Below are 22,846 nucleotides of genomic sequence, written 5' to 3'. Positions count from 1 at the left end.
ACCAATTCTAGTGGAATGTTAATGTAATTGAGGCTCATTGTAGTTCTCTGGATTTCATCAGAGTGCCATCGATTCACAGTGGTGATTGTATCCTGTGGCTTTGTGCGATCAAGTATTAAAAGATCGCTAGACTTGGTGCTGGTAATGGTTCCTTAATCCTCCAGTAGTCCGGCGGATCCTGTATATCTGTCACTTCACTTTCTTCTCTTTGTCAGTGTCCTGTCCGATATAATTTTGCATTCACTACTTTACAAATTATAAGAGTCATAACTGCACAAAGGGTGCAGTTATAGTTAGCATGTGTGACGATCGTATACTTTTGAAATTTGGCTACATAACTCTAATGTTTGGTTGGTTATTGTTCAAAAGCCTGGGAGCTGGCAATTAACTATTCGAAAAGGTTTTTGTTTTTTTATCTCCCATATTTCCTGTTTTAAATCTTAGAGCTTTTTAACATTCTTGACTTTTACTGTGTTTAATTGGGAAGCAGCATTCGTTTTTTACCTTCATGACAAAATTATGGTCTCAGAGACTGTATGCATTTTCTGACAGAACTTTATTTTTGATCAAGAATCGGTGAGTGATATTGTACCACGTAATGGCTATCATATATTACTATTGGCTGTAGAATTCTCTACACCACTTTCTGGATTTCTCTGAAAAACACTACCTTTAGAAGATGCATTGATTTGGACGGATGGAAAAAATCCATGTGAGCCAGTTAAGCAACACTTCAGAAATCAAATTTGAAAAGATCCTCTAAGTAGTTAGCATTGCTTGATTTGAATAAATCCTTTCATTTGTGATCGCTTTACATTTAAATATTTGATCAATTCGGGGAGCATGCGATGTGTCGGAATGCCCCTTTTAGTACAGCTGATAAAATACTGTTGAGAATTACCCTCAACATGAACCAAGATGTCGTGCTGTGTGTTTTTCATGTAACCCAAACTACATAAGTCATTTTTTATCATTTGTTCTGTCATTTCATTAATACCATGTGCATATTTTGTTTCACTCTTTTCATTTCACCTGTACACTAACAGAAGAAGAAGAGAACCATCATGTGGAAGAGCATGGGTCAGAGATCGAGGCAGGTCGGTCTCACCACATGTATACTGTAATCTCTTTCTGTTGTCTCTTCTAAAAAAAATCCTTCTTCTAGCATACCATCCCGAGCTGCAATAGCTCGGGAATATTAGACTTTTCTTCAAAAATGGAAAATGTACACTTACAGCTTTCCTCGTAGGAAATGTCGGGGTGGTACACACAGTTTAAAGAAAACCTACATTTGTGATATATCCAAGAATCTTTTTACAGTTGCCATAATTTATGCCAGTACTCTACAAATGCTAAATCCACTATACCCTATTTGACCTTTATTTTAAAGTATTGCTTTGGAACCTTACTACTTAGAATCTTCCATAAAATGTTTCAAACAAATGTGCAAGCTGCTCAACCCACTTTAAGGCCTACCGCAGAGTACCTGTGGTCACCCTGTGGAATTAGATCGTATCTCAAGGCAAGATTCTGCCATATTTTGCTCATGCTTTAATAGTTTGTGACCTTCCAATCAAAGAACCCTCAATACTGATCCATTCCATGTAAATGTTGTTAAAGTAAATTCATTGTGAAATCATTCAGCCCTTGAGAACAGTCAATGATTAACAATGATCCATGGTATGTGGCATTAACACATTGTGAATTTGTTCTTAAATAATGCCCTGATCATATTTTTTTACATTCTTTTGGAAAAACTGACAACAGCCCCTTATAACTGTTATTTTATTACTAACAACGATTAAAATGTACAACTGATGGTTTAAGATACAACCTGTTTATAGTGTTGTCTAACTAATCCTTTTCGGGCATATCGAGAGTAGACAGCTATGTTTTCGAGCAAGTTAATTAAGTGTTATAGTTGTTACGGCTATGTAAGACATGTACGTTGCTTTCCACGTACCAGATCATATGATCGATTCCAAAGGAATGAATATTGAAGAATTCTGTATTTATTATTGACATTGCCCCCTCTTCTTATTTACCTGAAGGCTCCCTCGATTGAGTCGTACTCTCTCAACAGTTTTAGGAGGTTCCAAAATTCTTATTCAACACTAACTAATTTGTAGGTGTAAGCAGTCCTCTCTGGCATGTTTTCATACCAGTAGCACTGACCTTCTAGACATAATATTGCAGGTCAGAGTCATGAAATAACTTGAAACAAGTAGCTTACACCCACTGTGGTGCGGACCCTGGTATTTCGGTGTCCAACATCTCCTAGGAACAAAAGTAGAGGACGTCAAATGGTGTTGCGCTTTTATTCCAAGGCACAGTAGATATTATTCACTTGCTCGATTACAATAAGGTAAATGTGGAATCATCTCACAACATAAGTTTACTTTGTTATCTTAGCCGTCTCTTTATAATATTTCATGATGACCAGCAGTGACTGCAAGCATCGTTAACGCCACTTTGTGAATTCCTTGCACCATCTGGTGTTTACCGGTTCTGCATCTCTGAACTGCCCGCAATCGAGTCCCAAGAATTATAAGTTTGCCGTATCCATAAGAGAATCACGCATGTAGAGCAGTAGATAGTCATCCATCACGCATTCGCCTCTATGTTCCTAAACTGTATTGGGATTATTACTAATCGTTAATTTAGATTTGTATTCCCTATCAATAAGCTTCAATATATTATGAATTTTATTTCAAGCCTGCAGGCTCTGCTGACATTCATAGCAGTAATGCCTCTAGCTGATTTTGCTGTGCTCTCATTTCTAGTTCAAAAATTAAGCCAACACGTGGTAAATGTTGTGATTCTGACCAATTTCAGTAGAGTTTGTAGAAAACATGTTAATGTCACTTATTATAGATACCTTTTGCAGTTTGTGCTGCTGGATGCACAGTAGGGCAGAATAGATGTGTGCAGGGGTATACAATCTGATTTTCAAAACATGCTTGTGGACACATTACAAAAGTTCATGTCTGCCTTTCCACCTTGAGCCAGAGAGCTCTCCGCTAAACAGGCTTTTTCCACCTTAGATCTTCCTTTTCTCTTTTCTTTCATTACAGGTTTGATTCTCTCTTAATTCCAGTTAACTCTCATTGAGTTTTCAAGCATGTTGTATTTCATTATGTTCTATTGAACAGATTTTGACAGGTTGTGGCAAGTTATACGAGCATTGCTTCTTATCACTCAGTTTTAAACTCTCAGACATCAGCCTGGTGGCCCCAGAGGCTGGGGCCCGTCCCCTTGCCTTAATCAGAGGTAAAGAATCTTGGAGTGTGGCTCGATCCTAAACTATCCTTCGAAGCCCACTCTAGAAAGGTAGCAGGGAAATGCTAAGGAAAACCTTAGACATCCTCCCTGTGTCAGCAAGAAAAACTATAGTCCATTCCCTGGTGACCTCCCAATTGGACCATGGGAACTTTCTGTACCTGGGTGCATCAAAATGTTGCGTGCAATGCCTTCAAAGAATCCAGAACGCAGCGGCAAGCCTAGTCCTCAATTTACCAAGGCGTGCCTTAATAACAAAAGCCCTTGACTCCCTGCACTGGCTACCAGTGGAAAAAAGAATTATTTTTAAGGCCAAGTGTTTCTGCTACTGACATTTACTAGGGAAATACCCCACGTATCTGTGTGATCTCCTAAACCCCTTACAATCCTAGCAGATAGTTAAGATCAACAGGAGCTCACCTGCTTAAAATACCGAAGACAAAAAGGGTCAGGATGGGAGCACGCTCTTTCGGCTCCCTGGCGGCTGAAAGCTGGAACACACTCCCACCTCTGCAAAGAGCAGCAGAGAAATCAGAATCCAACTTTCGAAAAGGTCTGAAAAGCTGGTTCTACAAGACTTAGCTCACTCCCTTTGCTCCAGCGTGAAACTGCTTCCTAGCGCGGAGACACACCAGCAGATGTAACCAGGTGCTCTATAAATGCTGTATTATTATTATTATCATTACTAGAAAGCCTACCTTTTAGTTTCGTACCTCCATTTTGAATCAGAAAGAGTGGTGGCTTTCGCGTTTGCCACCCACACCGAGAAATTGTTTCATGGTGACTGACACTGTATTCATTTGACCTACATACAACATGTGTGCTTTCAGAAAGATTTTTCTAATAGTGTGCTTTTCTGTTCATGATCATCAAGCCATTCACAGTCAGTCCTGCCATCTTGTTCGTAGTTTGACATAATCACCTGCTCGTTCTCCACGTGCTTGCGATTAGGCTGTTAATTAGGTTCACCAGAAATGAGTTTACCTTTGTCTTGAACACAATATAAACAGATTTCATAGAGAACAGCAGCATATATATTTTCTACGGTAACACAGACTTGTCTAATTTACAATGTTCATTGAACTTTTCTATCCTCACAAACGGTTTCCATAAAAACCGAATTCCTTAAATACACACGTTGGGTGGAAGTTATATCATATAGTTGGAAAGTTTTTTTTGTTATTCTCTCTTTTCTTGGTTGTAATTATGCATTATATTGCCTATGTGTGCTTTTGTTTGGATTACATTGTCTGTGCCCCTTTTGTACTAGTCCCCCATAGTGCATGTATTTATGTTGTATTACGCTCCTTACCTATTTGTCGTGCATTGTTCTTCTTTGTGCTCACATTAGCATTAATTATTAATTGCCATTGTCTATTTTTGATATCATAAAGATAATGAGGAGAAACATCAAAGTCCACCAGTAAATGGGAGAAAAGGCAAGTTGTTTATGTAGTTAGTGGATTGAGGGTGCCCTGGAGCTTTTGTAATCGTATTTTGTGTTGCATGCGGCTGTTGTTTTCCTATCTCTAGTTTGTAATCATGTGATTTGTGTCACGTTTCGTTTTTTTGTCTATTTGTGTATTCCTACTTTTGTGATTTTACTATCTTGGTACTAATGGAGGTGTAATAAGTTCTTTTTGGGAGTGGCTTTCAGAATAGATCTAATGTATTTGAACGCTAATACTAATCGCAGAAAGCATTATGTAGATTCATATTCTTGATGGGGAAAATAGGAATCACATCAGTGTTAAGTTATGTTATTGAGTTTTATAAAGCTCACATACAGCTGTGGGTCTGTTGCAGCTGGAAGGAAAGAAACTACAAAAATGAAATACAATTACATAAAAGCATGTTTGGAGCCTAGTTTTATAGTTTGGCAGTATGTACTCACCGGTGATCTCTATACCTTTAGAAGAAGAACTCCTGTCATGGGGTTCCTATGAAGAGAACACGTTTTGGTAGGTGGCTGCTTCCCCAAAATGGGAGTTTGATTGATTAAAAAGAAAGAAAAAACTAATAACCCCCACACCCTGGAAGTTTTTTTCCCTGGGGTATGGCGTCATTTTTTTGTAATTTTCTGATTGTCACAGTCAGGTTACTCCGGAACCCAAAGGATTAGTGGTGGGTTAGAAGGGTGAAATATGAGTTGTTAAATTTGAGCAGTGGGCATGTGAGTCTGTTACTTTGATAGAATAGGGTGAAGGAGGGAAAGAGGAGGGAAGAGTCTAGATAGTGTTATTTGGGAGTTTATATTAGCGAGATGCGGTTTGGGATGAGCCAAAGTAAAGATTTAGGAGGGAAGAGTCTAGAAAGGAGTATTTGGGAGATATAGTTGTAAAATGAGGTTTGGGATGAGTCAAAGGAGGAATACAAGATGGAAGAGTCTAGAAAGTGTTAGTTTTTATTTTGGAGATCGTAGTAATAAAATGATGGAAAATAGGATTGCAAGCTGTAAACCTCTTAGTGGAAATGATCAATTTAGATATAGCCTGTGCCATTGGGAAATACATAAAAAAAGTTAGAGTTCCTTAAATGTAAAGAGTACTGATGAGGGTTAGACCTTTTAAGTTACAAGCAGAATGAGTTATTAATGGATAGAAGTATTTTGTGAGACATATTTGAAGGTCTACGTGCCCTAAAAATGAAAATAGTTGGTTTTAATACATTTTAAGATTTCTTTTATTTTAAAGACATATGGATTATAGGCTTAAGAAGGTGTATTGAATATTCTATGATTCTGACTTGCTTATTCTATTGAATGATATGCTGCTTATTTGTATACTTTTATGGTTGTAAAATTTGTATTGACTGACTGACTGGGGATAGAGGCGGGAAGAGTGTAGAAAAGGTTATATGGGAGATCATAGTAGTAGAATGAGGTTTTGGGTGAGTCAAGAAGGGCTAGAGGAGGAAAGAGTAAATAAAGGATTTTAGGAGATCATATTAGTAGAATGAGCTTTGGAATGACTCCGAGAGTAGAGGTAGAGGATATATTGAGAGAGGTATAAGTGGAGACATAGAGTAGTACATTGGAGGGAGTTGAAGGTTTTTTTATTGTTTTTTGTTCCTTTCGTTCTACAGTAGAGGTAAAGTAATAAACATATATATATACATAACTACATAGAAAGGGTATACATGTTTAAGGAAAAGATAAAGAGACATAAAATTGTATTGATAATATTCCTTCCGAATGTTCAAGTATGGATAGATAGCTAGAACTTCAGACTTTCAGGTCTTGCTGAACGTAAACGCGAATTCATTTGTGCATATGTGTCATTTTGTCTTGTTTTCCTAAATATTTCAAGTGAAGCACTTATAGGTAGATTTATGATCATAAGTAGTATATATTTTTCAAAAAGAAATATGCATATCTAAATAGACAGGAGAATGGGTTGATAGGCCAGAGTGAGTTTGAGAAAAAAAGGTTCATTTTAAAAAGTCTAGACAATGCAGGAAAATAGCAACTATGGTCCTAGGTAGCCAAATTACTTTTGCACACAGTCTGGGCACCATACTACGGAAAGTGCTGTGGGGCACAACTGACATGTGTGCCCACTTTGTGTGCCCCCACAGCGCTTTGGTATTACAGAAGGAGCCGTAGGGCCTTGTTCAATCCCTTCTGTAATACTGATGGCATTGGCGCACATGTAGAACCAGTACTATCTTCAGAGGTTGCTCCCTCGTTTGCTTGGGGGTGTGATAAGATGCAAATGATGTAATCATTTTGCCTCTCCGCCATCTCCGTATTACCAACGCGTACAGGGAGCCAAACAGGCCCTTAGAAGGTGCACTGAAAGTACGCCACAACAATGGGGCACACTGCAGGGGAGTAGCCAGAAAAGTAGAATACCCCCCACTTCGAACCAAATCTCTTATGGCAACAAGCAAATGAAGCAAGTCATCACAGCTCTCCCCCAGAAGAGCTCTCTTGTCTCTTTCATCCAAGCATCTATCTCTTCATCCTTCCATCCATCTGCTGATAGCTACCATTTCACCTTTACATTCAGTCCTCCATTCGTTCTTTCATCCATCATTGTCTTTCACTGTGCCGCCCATCTGCCTAACCATATCCAAACCTATCCATCGATCTCCAAACTTATCCATCCATCCATCCATCCTTTAACCTATCCATCTCTCATCCACCCTTTCACTCCATCATCCTTCCTTTCATTCACCCATTCATCCACCCTTATACTCAGCCATCCATCATTTCACTAATCCGTCCACCCTTCGACCCATTCACCCACTCATCCCTCCATTCATTTATCCTTTCATTCATCCATTACCCATTCACCCTCCCTTGCACTCATCCATCCATTCTTTCATTTATCCTTTCACCCACCCATTCACCCTCCCTTTCACTTATTGATCAATTTCACTCATCCGTCCACCCTTTTATCCATCCTTCCATCCATCCTTTTCACTCATCTGTCCATTCTTTCAAACATCCATCCTCTCATCCATCCATTATTTCACTCATCCATCTATCCATCTACTCTTTCACTCCATCCATCTTCCCTTTCACTCATTCCATCAATTCATCCTCTCACCCACCCACTCATCCATTGTTTCTCTCATCATTCACCCTTTCAGTCAGCCATCCATTTTCCCTTTCGCTCATCCATCCATTCTTTCACTAATCCATCCTTTCATCCATTCATTCTTTCATTCCTTCATCCATCTACCCATCCATGCTCTCACTCACCTATCCATCTATCTTTTCACTCACATATATCCTATCACTCACTCTTTTTTGTCTACTAAGTGTCACACTGAAGAGCTCCATCAAGAACGTCACAACTGCTGGAGCTGCTACGGGTGGGGGGTTCATGAGGCCCCAGCATCTATCCTTTCATTCAGTCAGCCATCCTTTTGCACATCTATCCATCCACCCTTTCACTTCTTCCAACCATCCACCTGTTACTCCATCTATCCTTCCACCCATCAATCACTTAATCAATTGCATTTGTAGAGCGCGCCTGCATCACCTATGAGGGCCTCGAGGTGCTGGGAGAACAAGCTGCCTCTTCTCCTGTTGCTTGAACATCCAAGTCTTGAGGTCCTTCCTGAACTGCTGGAGCGATGGTGAGGCTCTGGAGTGAGGAGGAGGTTGTTCCAGGTCTTAGCAGCCAGGTGTTAGAAGGGGAAGCCTCCACTGTTTGTCTGGCGGATGTGACGTGTGGCTGGAAGAGACATTCGGAATGGAATTTCCCAGTAGGTTGGTCGAAGTTCGTTCGAGTGTTAAGGTACGCCAGCCTTCATTGTGGAATTTCTTGTAAGCGTGGATGAGCAGCTTGAACTGGCATCTCTTTGCGACTCATAGCCAGTGGAGTCCCCTGAGGTACGGGTGAAGTGAGTCCATCTGGGCAGGTCGATAATGAGTCTGGCTTCAATGTTCTAGATAATCTGGAGTTTCGTCATGAGTTGGGCAGTTGTTCCAACATAGAGGGAGTTGCCGTAGTCTAGTCTGCTGGTGATGAGAGCTTGTGTGACTGTTCGCCTGGTGTTGGGTGGGAGCCATCTGAAGATCTTCCTGAGCATTCGGAAGGTGTGAAGGCAAGCAGAGGAGACGGCACTTACCTGCTTATTCATGGAAAGCTGCCTGTTGAGGATAATGCTAAGGTTGCGGGTGTGTTCAGTGGGTTTGAGGGCTGAGCCTAGCTCAAGTGGCCATTATTCATTTTTCCAGAGCAGTGAAACTCAAAGTACGACCCGGGGCCGCATGCAGCCCTCCTGACCTTTACATGCGGTCCCCTCGGCAGCAGCAGCACTGGGCTGCTGTTTGTTTACTCGACTCAGCACTAACATAGAAAAGAAAGTTAAATATATATAGCAAACACTTATTTAAAGGTTAATTGCAGTGAGGGGAAGGAGGTAACCAGGCCCTTAACTTAAGAAGCGCCTTCATTTTTTTGAAAGAGGTACTAGATATACATGCTTTACTTCCCCTATTCCCACATTACACCCCCAACACCACCACCCCCCCATCCCACCCCCGGCTGGCATCAGTGCAGCCCTCAGTCACACCATAGACCAAAGTTTGCGGCCCTCTGGAAAATGTTTGTGAATACCCATATTCCAGAGGGTGCCCTTGCCTTTCCCGAAGATGAGTACTCCTGTCATGTCAGTGTTGAGTTTGAGACAGTTGTTGTTCATCCAGGTGGCCACGTCTTTCATGCATCTATGGAATTTTTCTTTGGTGGTCATTGGGTCATTAGTCAAGAGAGAGGATGAGTTGGGTGTCGCCCGTCTAGGAGAGGATGTTGAGTCCATCGCCCTTGACAATGTTTGACAGGGGTGTCATGTATTCATTGCAGAGGGTTTGGCCGAGGGATGAGTCTTGAGGTATACTGCAGGTGATGTTCTCAGGGAGCGAAGAGTAGGGTGGGAGGATGACCTTCTGCGTTCTTCCTGTGAGGTAGGATGCAATCCACTTGAGGGCTGCTCCTCTGATTCCGATCTGGTGGAGTCTGTTTAGCAGTGTGTGGTCTGATATGGTATCGAAGGCAGCGTACACACCCATCTATCCATTCACCCATCCAACCATCCTTTCACTCAGCCAACCATACTGTAACTTACTCATGCATCTACACTCTCTTATTATCCATTCACATTTTCATTCATCTATCCTTCCACCCTCCCTTTCATTCATCCCTCATTATTTCACTTATCCATCCATCCACCCGTTTATCCATCTATCCACCCTTTCACTCATCCATTCATCCATTTTTCATTCATTCATTCACCTACCCATTCACCTTTTCTCTCACCCATCCAGCCAACCTTTCACTCACACACTCATCTATCTATTCATCCATCCACTCACGCACCCACAAACCTTTTCCTGTTATTTACGAACCTTTGTCAGACAAAAGAGGGTCATCAAGAACTCCACCCTCCCCCCATAGCTGATAAAGTGGGCCATTCACAACACCCCTGGCACACTATCAATACGCCCCTTGAATGCATTCCTCATGAGGCGTGATAGGGGTCCCATGGACCTCCCTAAACACCCCACTGCAGTTGAGTGCAGTCACTCAGTGCTCCTGCCTGCAAGGAGATCTCTCTCCTCTCTTCAGAGTGTAGGCAGGTTCTGCCTGCACACAGAAACGCAACACAGAGCGGCATTGAAGCAGCAGCTCCGTATGTTGAGTTTGAGAATTCCTAACTCCATGTTAGCTCTCCAATGGAAAGGTGTATTTTGGCTTTGAACAATCTGTGAGTGTCTGTACTTTCATGGAAAACTGCTTTGTAAGTAGGAAAATGTCAGCTTATGTCTGTCTCATCCCCTGCAAACTGTGTACCAGCAACGAGATGGTATTTTGTACTTGCTCATCTTCAATTATGTGTCCTTTTGAATGTTACCTCAAACCTCGTTCATTGGCAAGCATCATCACATTTTGCTGTGATCATTTACGACAGGACTGTATGGCCATTATCGAACAAATAGACTTGACAATCTGTAACTCGTGCCTGACAGTATGGTGTTGTTTAAAAAAAATATATAGCGTTTCGAAAATCCTATACATATTTGAATGTTACCATCAATGTATACTCCTTTCATTGAAAAATGTATTGCAGAAGAATGACAACAAATCCGGATGGGATTGTAAAAGACGTATTTATTAACTGAAAATACTATTTACATACCGCTGTGAAACTGTATTAGCATTATTTATGTCCTAGGCCGTGTTTATGTGAGTTTGTTTCAGTAATAACTCACTCACCTCTTCACTAATGTTGGTTTATATTTAAGGTTCCAATTCTTGCCAGCACTCAATATTGGTCTACTTTGATGTAATCCATAGACAGTGTTGCTTCCCCATTCAGACTTCAACCACAGTTATGTAGTGAGGAAGTTGAATTATTCTTGATACTCATTCGTTGCTTACAACATCAAGCAATTCTTTCATTGGTGTAATGAAATTCTGCTGCAGTCACTTTCCACACTTTGGCGCTGTGTCTTTGTGCTTATAATGTGGCTGGGGGCCTGCATGGTGATCAAATGTCCTTCCATCGGAATGTAGCAATCACAAAGTGATGGAAGGAATATTTGAATTAATCTCAGCCACTTTCAATTGCTTGTGACAGCATTGCAGTCCTAGTTTTCCACCTATGTAAGAAATCGGGTTATTGGATGAGGGGGGTGGAAGCACCCCTTATGCAACAGCCACAATATTTGTCAGTGTGAACCACAAAAGTTAAGACAGTTAACCTGTGCTGAACCCTTTGGTGCTTAACCCTCTGGTAGGTACATCGGTGCTTAGTGGATAGATGTATTACTTGTGCTTGTGCTGTGCCACTCTGTAATTTTGTGTAATGCTAACATCCCTAAAAATAATCTGACATCAAATTAATTTTTTTCTAAATTCTCCTTAGTTTTTGATTTGCCTTTTTTTTCCCTTTTTCCAAATTAAAGTTTACCTCCCATCTTTTTTGCTACAATTGAGATGAAGCTGATCAATATTGATAATTTAAGCAAAGCAGAGCTGCAGAGGTTTGCAGGTAAAGGTGCTGAATGTTGGAAAGAAAGTCATAAAGGTGAACCTCCTGGTAGCCCTCTGAGCTTTTGAGGAAGTCAGAAGGATGCAGACCAACCCAGGGTAGCAGAAAGAGGATGGTCCTGAGGACCAGGAGGTGGACTTGGAGGCGTTGGAGGAGGAAGGAGAAGATTGCCTTGCCACCGGCCCAGAACTGCATCACCCCAAGACGGAAGAGGACAACTTGCTCACAGGAGTAGAGCCCTTTGCCAGGGCAGAGAGCAGTGTGTTTCCTACAACCTGTCCCCTGAGGAACTGGAGGACATGAAGGCTGAAAGGGAGCTTAAGCTGCAGCTGGCAAAGTGGAAATTGGAGGGAACAAAGGAGGAGGCTGCTTCCCTTCGGGTCCTGGAGGAAAAGAAAATGGCCCTGGAGGAGAAGAAAATTCTGTTGGTTCATGAGATGGGTAATCAGGTGCTGGATCTAAAAGCCAACCAGATCTCAGAGTCCAGCAGCAATGGTGGCAGAATTACCCGGCGTCTAACTTTAAAGTGGGGGATGCTATTGACATGTAGTTGGAGGTCTACGAGGTTACCTTGGAGATTCACAGGGTCTTGGAGGAGCACTGGAGTGACAGTTTCTGGAGGCCCTGCCCCAGTGAAGGAAGAGATGCAGTTCTGGCTCTAGTGAAGAGAGTATCCCCTCAGGAAGGAAGCCCTTGTCACCAAGTCTGGTCGCACCCCTGAGAAGTACAGGCAGAGATTTAGGGGCAGTCAGAAGCCGCCATATTGGCCCCGGATGGATTATGTGGACCTCTGCTGCAAGGCATTGGATGGTTGTGAGGAAAGTCAGGAAAATGGTCAGGCGATTTAGTCGGTGTTTCTTAAGTAATTTTGCCCGGCGTTGAACGCCTCTAATACCATACGAAGTTTATCAAATAAAGAGGCAGACGCTGGAGACAGGAAGACAGGAAACAAGTTTTATTCCAACGGAGCAGAACACATCTGATCGGACAACAAGGTATCGTCTCGAGGTGCTCCCTTTAGCCTCTCTGAGGCCTGGCCTTTTATACACTGGTTTACGACATGTGACCATTCTTTATTACAATAAAGACATTGTGAAGTAATGAAAAATGACATCCCCGGTATCCCCCCAGTTCCGGCTCATTCCAACACGTGGCTACAGTAGAGGTCCTCACCCCCCATACAATAGGAGGGGCTATCACGCAGCTGAGTGTTCCGCCGATTCCTTTGGAATGTGTGCGCCTGATCGGGTCTCAGGGGGTGGGGAGGTCATGATCAATAGTAGCTCCTTTGGAGAGGGGCGAGTGCATACAGTAGTGGGCAATAAACTGTATCCTCAGGCCAAGGGATGACCAGCGGTCCGTGCAGACAATCGGGCTCAGAGGAAGGGGTCATCAAAGGAGGGGTATTCATGGAAGGAAAGGAGGTGTTGGTCAGGCGCGGGGTGTGATTCCCAGAGGCAGAGTCATGCGGAAGAGGAGGGTTCATGACTCGTGCATGTGAGCGCGGGGGCAGCCAGGGTGCATGGGGGATGCTTGCAGGGTCAGGGAAGTGCGCTGATGATCGATCGTGAACAGGGAGACCATGGTACCTAAAATGGCTGTCGTGTATGTTCATACATGAGTCTGGGGAATGGGCAAGATGGCGCAGATGATGTTCAGTTCACGAACTAAAATTCCACAGTCCTCCCTTTTAACATGTCTCGCCAGCTTGTCAATTCGGATCTATCCCCATAAGACCACGTATTTCTATCTCATAGAGGGGACTCATGTGCTCAGTTCTGAAGTCCAAAGTCTTAGGGCACATACAGTTAGAAATGAGTGAACACAAAGGTGGCAAACATTGAATACCTAAGCAACACCCACACAGTACCACGACTGGTATCAGTATAAATGTAAACAACCTCCATCCCCAGTCCTTCAAAGTGTCCCAAAACCAACTTCCAAGCGACCATCCTTCTTGCTCCTGGTGAACCTCTGAGGATAGTCTGTGGAGGTGTTCGATTGCTTTGTAGACCGAAGGCGAGTTATCTGGCACGTAGGTGCAACAGCTGGAGCCGATGATGCGGCATGCTCCTCCACGGTCGGCCAGAACCACATCTAGGACAAGGCGGTTTTGAAGAGCCACTAGGCGGACTGCCTGAAGCTCAGCCGTGTTGTTAGCGAGGATGCCAGCCGTGATGTTAATGGTTGTTTCCACTGCCTGAGTCAGGTGTCGGATAGCGCGGCTATTTGCCATTGGGCCCCACAGAGGAACAAGTCCCTTCAACGCATCCAGGAACTGTGTTCCGGTGGAGTCGGCTTGTCCAATGTCTCCGGCACGCTTTTGCCGGTGATGGTAGGCTGGGGCCACATACGTGGGGGGAAGAATGAAGGCGATGTAGCACGTACCCCTCCAACCTTTCGGGAGCCAAGTGTAAGCTTTGATGCCACAAACAAAGTACATATTCGGAGAAGCAACAAAGGAGGGGGGATCAACTGAGACCAATGTTCTGGTGATGCGGCAGGAACTGTGACCCACCAGCTGTGTTCCCTGGCCTTCGAGGCACACGAGACCTGTGACATTGATGACAGACAGGGCCACAGTCAGAGTGGAAGCCGTTCGCTTCCGCAAGTGGGAGAAGGTGGGTCTAGCTGGATTGTGGAGCACTTGCATTTCGACTCGTTCCTTTGCAGGGATGTTCATATGGAAGGCGGAACCTGAGGTCACAGGACAAAAGGGGGCAGACGTCCTTCCTGTTTTGTTCAGCCAGAACCCATAGTAGAAGTGTGACACTGTTTGACCAGAAGCGGCGTTGACCTTGTGGCTTTCCTGCAAGAGGATCAACCAGGCGAGGCAGGAGCCATGAACTGAGAAAGGAGAAGGGATGAAGGGGATGGAGTGTCCAGTGGCATGCGGGAGCAACCCGCAGATCCAGCAGTTCGTGGCATTTGCAGCAAGGTTGTGCTGGTGCAATAGTTGTATGAAGGAATTGTTCCAGAACTCCTTACGCCTTTCTCGGAGCTGAGGCGAAAGGGAGATCAGGTGATGCTCTTTCATGGTGGTTGGCTGTGCAGTGGTCAGCAATATCTGATGAGCGGGTGTGCTGTCCTCCAAGATCCAGAAGGAAGTCATGAGGAGGAGGCAAAGGAGGAAGAGAATGAAGAAGGCGATTGTCTTTGATTCGTGCAAATTGTCAGTCTTTGGGTTCCTGTAGTGGGTATTTCCTGTTGCTTTCATCATCTTCTTATCTGGCGCTTCCATCATCTTCAAGGTGCTCGGTAGTGGGCAGAACCACAGATTTTGTTTAGCTTCTCTCCGGGCAACCCTTGGTTGTTTTAGGTCACCGTTCTGAGATTTTAACTTAGTCCGTGGTCTACTTAGCCGAAGCTCCCTCCTTTCGACGCAGGAAATACCCTTCCCGGGATGGCACAGTGGGATCAGAGAATTTTGCAAGTTCAAGTGCCTCGGTATCAGGATAGCAGTTCAACGATGGTCGGTCTTTGTTCAGGAGCTCTTCTTGGGTGTCGACGTTTTCTGTCGTGGCCAGGGTCGAGGAGACTTTCTTGCAGTGGTGGGCGTGCAGCCAGTGCCTTTTTCCCTCCACTCGAAGAGCCGTCCGAGTGGTGATCAGTACTTGCCAGGGGCCCGTCCACCGGGGTTCCAGACTCTTTGCCCGTTGAAAATTCCGGACTAAAACATAATCTCCCGGTTGGATATCGTGACCGGGACCCCTGGAAGCATCGGGGATGGCCTGCTGCACCTGTTGATGAATGACAGACAACGTTTTAGTTAATTTGCACAAATAATCTGACAGCAGGACGTCGGGGACGTCGTGAATGGAGGTCGGTTTGGGGGCAGTCCAGAGGTTCATTGGTCGCCCAAACACAACCCCGTAGGGGGTCAAGTGGTGCTTAGTGGGAGTGGAGCGCATCGATAGCAATGCCAGTGGGAGGGCATCTGGCCACTTAAGCCCTGTGGTGGCCACTATTTTTGACAGTTTCAGTGTAGCATTGTGTCGCTCAACTAGGCCAGCGGATTGGGGGTGGAAGACCGCATGGAACCTCTGTTTTACCCCCAGCCCTTTCAAGATTAGTTGGATAACTTCAGCTATGAAGTGGGGGCCATTGTCGCTCCATAAAATTTGGCAAAGGCCGTAGCGAGGGAAAAACTCTTTCAGTAGTACTTTGGCAGTAGTCATGGCAGTGTTATCACGGGTTGGATAGGCTTCCACCCATTTGCTGAAGGCGCATACAATGACTAATACGTACTTCAGGCCTTGGCATCTCTCCAGCTGGATGTAATCCATCTGGAGGACCTCAAAGGGGTGGTCGGGGATCCCAAACCCTCCCCGGGGTACTACAGTTCCTTTCCCGGGGTTGTGTTGTAGGCAGATAAGGCACTGTTGGACCAGGCGTTTGGCTGAGTCGGGGATTTTGTTGTTGTGCCAGACTTTGGAAATGAGTTCAATCATGGGGGCAGAACCTATGTGTGCAGGGGAGTGTGCCATAGTCAGTATGGGAATCAAGTATGAGTCAGGCAGCAACCATTTGTTAGTGTCTTTTGTCCGCCAGCAGCCGTCATCGTCCTTCAGACCCACCCGTGCCCATTCAGTCAGTTCGTGAGGTGTGCTGGTCGACTGGATGTCCCTAATCGTTTCCCTAGCGTCAGTCCATTTTTCTGCTTGTGACCTGGTCACATATATGCGTGTCGTTGTCCTATTCTCAGCTGTGGTTCGGGCAGTGATGTCGGCCAGTGCGTTTCCCTGTCCAACTAAGTCCGTCACCTTCTTGTGTGCCTGGCATTTGATCACTGCTAATCGTTTGGGGAGGAGGACTGCTTCAATCAGGGCGGAGACTAGATCTCCGTGAAGGATGGGTGTGCCGTGGGACGTCAGGAATCCCCTTTCCCTCCACAAGAGCCCAAAATGATGAACCACCCCGAAGGCATACTGGCTGTCCGTGTAAATGTTTGTCGTGGTTCCTGCTGCTATGATACATGCTCGTGTGAGGGCAATTAGCTCTGCCGCCTGTGCGGATCGTTGCGTGATGCGGGCTGTTTCAACTACTGTTAGGGCTGTCGTCACCGCATAGGCAGCTGAAGTGGTGCCGTCTGGGAGTTTGATACAAGAGCCGTCTACCCATAGCTCTCCATCAGGGTCTGTAAAAGCAATGTCTCGGAGGTCAATTCTACTCCTGGTCTGTTCGTCCGTGAGGGTCACACAGTCGTGTATAGGGGGGACATCGGGGTCATTTTCAGGCAAGGGCAACAGTGTGGCAGGATTCAAAGTTGTGCATCTCTTCAGAGTGATGTGGGGTGCAAGTAGAGTCAATTCGTACCCTGTCAGTCGTGCACTAGTCAGATGTTGGGTCTTGGTCTGGTTCAAGAGGGTGTCGACTGCGTGGGGTACCAACACCGTGAGAGAGTTTGAAAGTACAATTCCCTCACTCTGACGGATAGAGACAGCAGCGGCGGCTACTGCTCGAAGGCAGGCAGGTAAAGCTCTGGCGACTGGGTCAAGAGTGGCAGAGAAGTAGGCACAAGGGCGTTGTTTGGAGCCGATGGGCTGAGTTAGACCAGACAATGCGCATCCCTCCCTTTCGTGAGTGAAGAGAGAGAAGGGCTTGGAGTAATCTGGTGTTCCTAGGATGGATGCCGAGCAAAGGGCATCCCGCAACTCCTTAAAGGACGCTTGGCATTCGGGGGTCCAAGGGAGTGGGAAGGGAACATCTTTGGCCAACAGGGAAAGTAGGGGCTTTATAATGAGACTGAAATTTGGTAACCATTGTCGGCAAAAAGAGGTAAGGCCCACCAATGAACGGACTTGCTTCTGTGTTCTTGGGATGGGGGTGTCTAGGATGGTTTGGATTCGGTCGGTTGTAAGTTTCCTCCCTTCTTTGGACAGGAGATGGCCTAGGTATGTCACTTGAGGTTGGCAGAATTGCAGTTTCTTTTTGGAGACTTTATGGCCATTCTCCGCAAGAAAGTGCAAGAGTTGGATAGTGGCCGTGATTGCAAGTGGAGTGGTGTCGGCCGCCAAAAGGATATCATCGACATATTGGATCAACACCACTCCATCTGGTAGCTGGACGGCGTGCAGCTGTCTTTTGAGGGCCTGGCTGTAAATGCTGGGACTTTCAGTGTAGCCCTGGGGAGCTCTACAAAATCGGTACGAACGGTTTTTTAAGGTGAAGCCGAAGAGATAACGGCTGTCTGGATGGATGGGGATAGAGAAAAATGCATTCTTGAGATCAATAACGGTGAAGGTGATGGCAGTGGACGGGATGAGGGTCAGAATGGTGGTGATGTCTGAGACTACGGGGTACTGTGGCACCACCACTTTGTTGACTTCTCGCAGGTCGATGATGAAGCGGTACGCTTTCTCATCTCCCTCACCTTGCTTCTTAACAATGGGTAGGATAGGGCTGTTGCAGACATTACTAACCACTTCCTCTACCACTCCTGCATCTACCAGGGACTGAATAATCGCTACCAATGCCTTCTCGCCTTCGGGCGATATCCGGTACTGTGGGAGTTTCGGGAGTATTGCGTCTGGTCGAACAGTTATGTGCACAGGGTCGATCATCATTCGTCCTACATCCGAGTCGTTTCTGGCCCATAGGTACAGGGGTAGGGTGTCGAGCAAGGATAGGTCAGCATCAGTTATAGAGTACATATGTCGTGCGGGGCGGGATCTGGACATGCTCGGGTTGTCGTACAGGATGACTCGGACTCCATCTGGGGAACACCTAATAGTAGCTCGGAAATGTTTTAGTAAATCAATACCCATAATGGCGTCAGGGGAGTTGGAGGTGAGCAGAAATGTTGTGTCAGTGGGGTTGTTTCCTAGATCAAAGGAGATAGGTACAGACAGGAGATTAGTGGAGGGCGTTCCATCGAAACCTATCGATGTAATGTGTGAGCCAGACAAGGGTGCCCTTGGAATCAGTCGCTTTGATAATACACTACACTCCACCAAGAATGGAGACTTTGTACCCAGGACCTTAGCGGTGACGTAAGGACCTTGCTGGTCAACACAGAGCTCGACTGGATCCCTCCCTTGCCCCTGGCAGTCCTATGCGAAGTCGGGGGTGTTCTCACTGTCAGATAGTTGGTACTGGTTCTGTCGGGGGCGGTCAAATGTGTTCGATCTTCCTAGTCTGTCGCTGTTGGGGTCGTTTGTGTATCCCCGTCCCTGTCCTCTAGTCCTGGGGACATTCATCATGTCCCTCGTTTCTTTATTTTTAATTAGTTCCAGAAGAGCCGGACATTGAGACTTCCAATGCCCGAATCCTCTGCAGAATGCACACTGATTATCCTCTATATCCCTACGTCCAGAGTAGGGAGTGGGTGTGCGGTCTTTTGGGGGTGGATTTCTAGGGGCGATTGATTGATAGCTCCCCCTGTGTAGTTCTTTCCCGACTGCCACCCCTTGTATCTGAGCTATCATCACCCTTTCTTTCAAATCTTTCTTCTTTCTCTCGGTTGCCCTATCATTCTCATTCTTTTGGTGTTCATAGTACTGAGCCATTTGGAGGATAGCGGCGGGTTTGGAGGCCCCCCAACTACTCTCGCTCATTTGTAACTTTTCGGAAACTTCTCGTGACAGACCCTTTACGTAGTTTTGTACAAATAGGTGTTGTCCGGTTGCGGTGGTCATATCCTGGCCCCTGTAGTCGGAGAACACCGTTTCAAATCGGGAGAAGTATTCTGATACGTCTTCCTGAGGTTTCTGACGGCAAGCCGTGACTATTGACCAATCTACCTTTTTCTCTGGGATCAAGGTTTTTAGCTTCTGAACTATTTTGTCCGGAAGTTCCAGAATGTCTTTTATCGGTTTTCTTCCGGGCTCTCGTCGCCTATCTAGCTCACTGAGTTGATTCCAGGTATGTCCGAACAGATCTGTGTGTTCGGCTTTCCGGATTTGCTTCCACACGTCAGCTGGCAGACATAACCCGAAAAACAAATCAATGTCTGCTAGAGTCATTATCGTTGAGCCCAAGGCTGTACCTAATTCGGTGTAAAATGCTGTCGGGTTTTTTCTTAAATCAGACAGGGTTTGCCTAAAGGTTAAAATATCTTGTCGATCCCATGGTTGGTAAACCCAATTGTACACAACCCTTCCTTTTGCATCTGCGTGGTTGATATCGTCGTTTGTTCCCTGACCTCTTGGGGGAACCCAGTAGGGGGCGGCTTCTCTGATAGGCATCATATTGTTGGCTACTTCTAATGGGGACTCAGCCGTTTCAGAGACTGTGATCTTAACCTCCGGTTTCTGTTCCGTGAGGTGGCGGAAAACCTCAAGCGTTTGCGTGAAGAGGTCCGTCACATCACGCTCAGTCCCATCTCCAACATCGATCTTTCTATATAGAGCCATCAGCTTAGCAGGACCCTTAGTTTGATACCTATCCTCATATGCGTTCAGGGTGTGGTAGCTGAACCGTAAAATGAAATGAAGTCTATGGCTACCGGCATGTGAATTGTGCACATTCATCGCATATTCTTCGCTCTCTTTCCGTTCTACCAATGTCTTTGCTATCTTGTCAATCCCATCCCGCTCATCTTTGCTCAACCTATTTGGTCTGGCCGTTAGCTGCTTGCTAGTCTCGAGCTCATCTGATGCTGTTACCAATGTGGCTGGTGCGAAGACCGTAAGAGCCGGGGCACTAGCGCTAGAGTCACCCTCGCCCGCACTCAGAACTGGTAGGTGCTGTGCCAGAGGCTGGCAGGGGGCATAAGGAGGGGGCATGTAGATAATCGGAGGACCTAGCAGTAACTCGTCGTTTGCCCGTTGTTTGGAGGGCATCTCTGGGTAGAGCGTAGAGGGGGTCCTAACAGGGCATTGGCCTGTCGACCCTGATTCTTGCATTTGTCTAACTTCCTCTCTCCTTCTTATTTCTTCATCCAGTTCCTTTGCTGCCAGGTGGGCTGCCTTTCGTAACTCTTTCCCTATTCTTGCTTCTTCTCTTTTCCTTCGTTGTTCTGCTTCTTTGCGCCACATGCCGATACTATCGAGCATGGTGGGTGTTGCCTTATTTATTCTAACAGCTGCTTCTAGCGCTTTTATTTTATGTTCATCAAAGGAACCTATCAGTGGCCACTGACTCTCGGGGTCCCTTTTTGTATATTTATGCCATAACTTACTATAAGCTATAGCGACTAGTCCTTGTTTAATGAACATGTCCTTATTAGGGGTGCCTTCCAATGGAGCTGGATGGTTCATCTCTAATAAGCGGTCTGGGTTGTTCCAACTACCAATCAGTGGGGAGAAGACAGGCATGACAGATTACAACGGGGGACAAAGGTCCGCACTACCTATCCCTCTCTGCTTGCAAAGACTAGACAGAATATGGCTATTCTACGTTATTTGCAAGCAGAGAACCTCAAAAGAACTATACTCCAAACAATCTATGTTCGGACAATCAATAAATGGGGAGAAAAATAGGCACGACAGATTACAATGGGGGACAAAAGTCCGCGTTACCTACCCTTCACTATCCGCAAAGGGGGGTAGAATATTCCTATTCCTCCCCGTTTGCAGGCAGCGAATATCTCAAAGAGCGACAATGCAAATACTAGTATTTCAATCAATCAAACAATCAATCAATTCGCAATTCGTCGTGTGTCACGACCTTACCCGGACCGCATGGACAGTTTCTTGTCTTCCGCTTCCAGCGCCCGATCGTCCTCTATTCTCTGCTGCTACCGCGGCACTCCTGATGGTTCCCAGTCAGGACCGTAGATCACTCGGGAGAGGTCTGCTTGGAACCAGTGAAGTTCGGATGATCGGCTGTCAGACGAGGGTCTATCGGACAGGAACTCTCCCGATCGTTGCAGTCGTTCACTCTGTCGTCGGGACCTCTCCCACTGGATCCACGTGTCGCTGATGGGCCCCACACTTGGGACGCCAATTGAGGAAAGTCAGGAAAATGGTCAGGCGATTTAGTCGGTGTTTCTTAAGTAATTTTGCCCGGCGTTGAACGCCTCTAAAACCATACGAAGTTTATCAAATAAAGAGGCAGGCGCTGGAGACAGGAAGACAGGAAACAAGTTTTATTCCAACGGAGCAGAACACATCTGATCGGACAACAAGGTATCGTCTCGAGGTGCTCCCTTTAGCCTCTCTGAGGCCTGGCCTTTTATACACTGGTTTACGACATGTGACCATTCTTTATTACAATAAAGACATTGTGAAGTAATGAAAAATGACATCCCCGGTATCCCCCCAGTTCCGGCTCATTCCAACACGTGGCTACAGTAGAGGTCCTCACCCCCCATACAATAGGAGGGGCTATCACGCAGCTGAGTGTTCTGCCGATTCCTTTGGAATGTGTGCGCCTGATCGGGTCTCAGGGGGTGGGGAGGTCATGATCAATAGTAGCTCCTTTGGAGAGGGGCGAGTGCATACAGTAGTGGGCAATAAACTGTATCCTCAGGCCAAGGGATGACCAGCGGTCCGTGCAGACAATCGGGCTCAGAGGAAGGGGTCATCAAAGGAGGGGTATTCATGGAAGGAAAGGAAGTGTTGGTCAGGCGCGGGGTTTGATTCCCAGAGGCAGAGTCATGCGGAAGAGGAGGGTTCATGACTCGTGCATGTGAGCGCGGGGGCAGCCAGGGTGCATGGGGGATGCTTGCAGGGTCAGGGAAGTGCGCTGATGATCGATCGTGAACAGGGAGACCATGGTACCTAAAATGGCTGTCGTGTATGTTCATACATGAGTCTGGGGAATGGGCAAGATGGCGCAGATGATGTTCAGTTCACGAACTAAAATTCCACAGTTGGTTGAAGGGCAATGATGTGCCACGGGGAGCGGCGGTAGAGTATTAGGCGAAATGGCAGATGTCTAAACCTTGGCACAATCGTGTCAAAGGAGTTAGCGTCACGAACCCGACTCCCATGAGGCGCAGAACGCTATGAATCCCAGTTTTTTTCCTTTCAACCAGTGGACGAAAGGACATCAACTGTAAGTACACAGTTAGGTTTCTGTGACCGAGGGTTGGGTACACCTTAGCGTGTGTACACCGCTCAGGTCACGCACACTTGGTCCTGACTAAAACCTGGCAATTCCCGCTACAGGTTGA

General features: G+C 45.7%; 1 protein-coding gene across 1 annotated transcript in view; it reads left to right on the top strand.

Moving 5' to 3' along the window:
• Positions 1-22,846, top strand: part of RIMS2 (regulating synaptic membrane exocytosis 2) — a 1,857,427-nt gene that overhangs the window by 1,436,166 nt on the left and 398,415 nt on the right. The window contains exon 27 of the mRNA XM_078686898.1: positions 1,047-1,097. Within this exon, the coding sequence (XP_078543024.1) occupies positions 1,047-1,097 (51 nt within the window). The remainder of the gene's footprint in view (positions 1-1,046; positions 1,098-22,846) is intronic.

The sequence above is a fragment of the Lissotriton helveticus genome, chromosome 4_1, assembly GCF_964261635.1.
Source record: "Lissotriton helveticus chromosome 4_1, aLisHel1.1, whole genome shotgun sequence".
NCBI lineage: Eukaryota > Metazoa > Chordata > Amphibia > Caudata > Salamandridae > Lissotriton > Lissotriton helveticus.
Note: the sequence above shows the minus strand (reverse complement) of the source record. Positions and strands in the feature narration are given on the sequence as shown.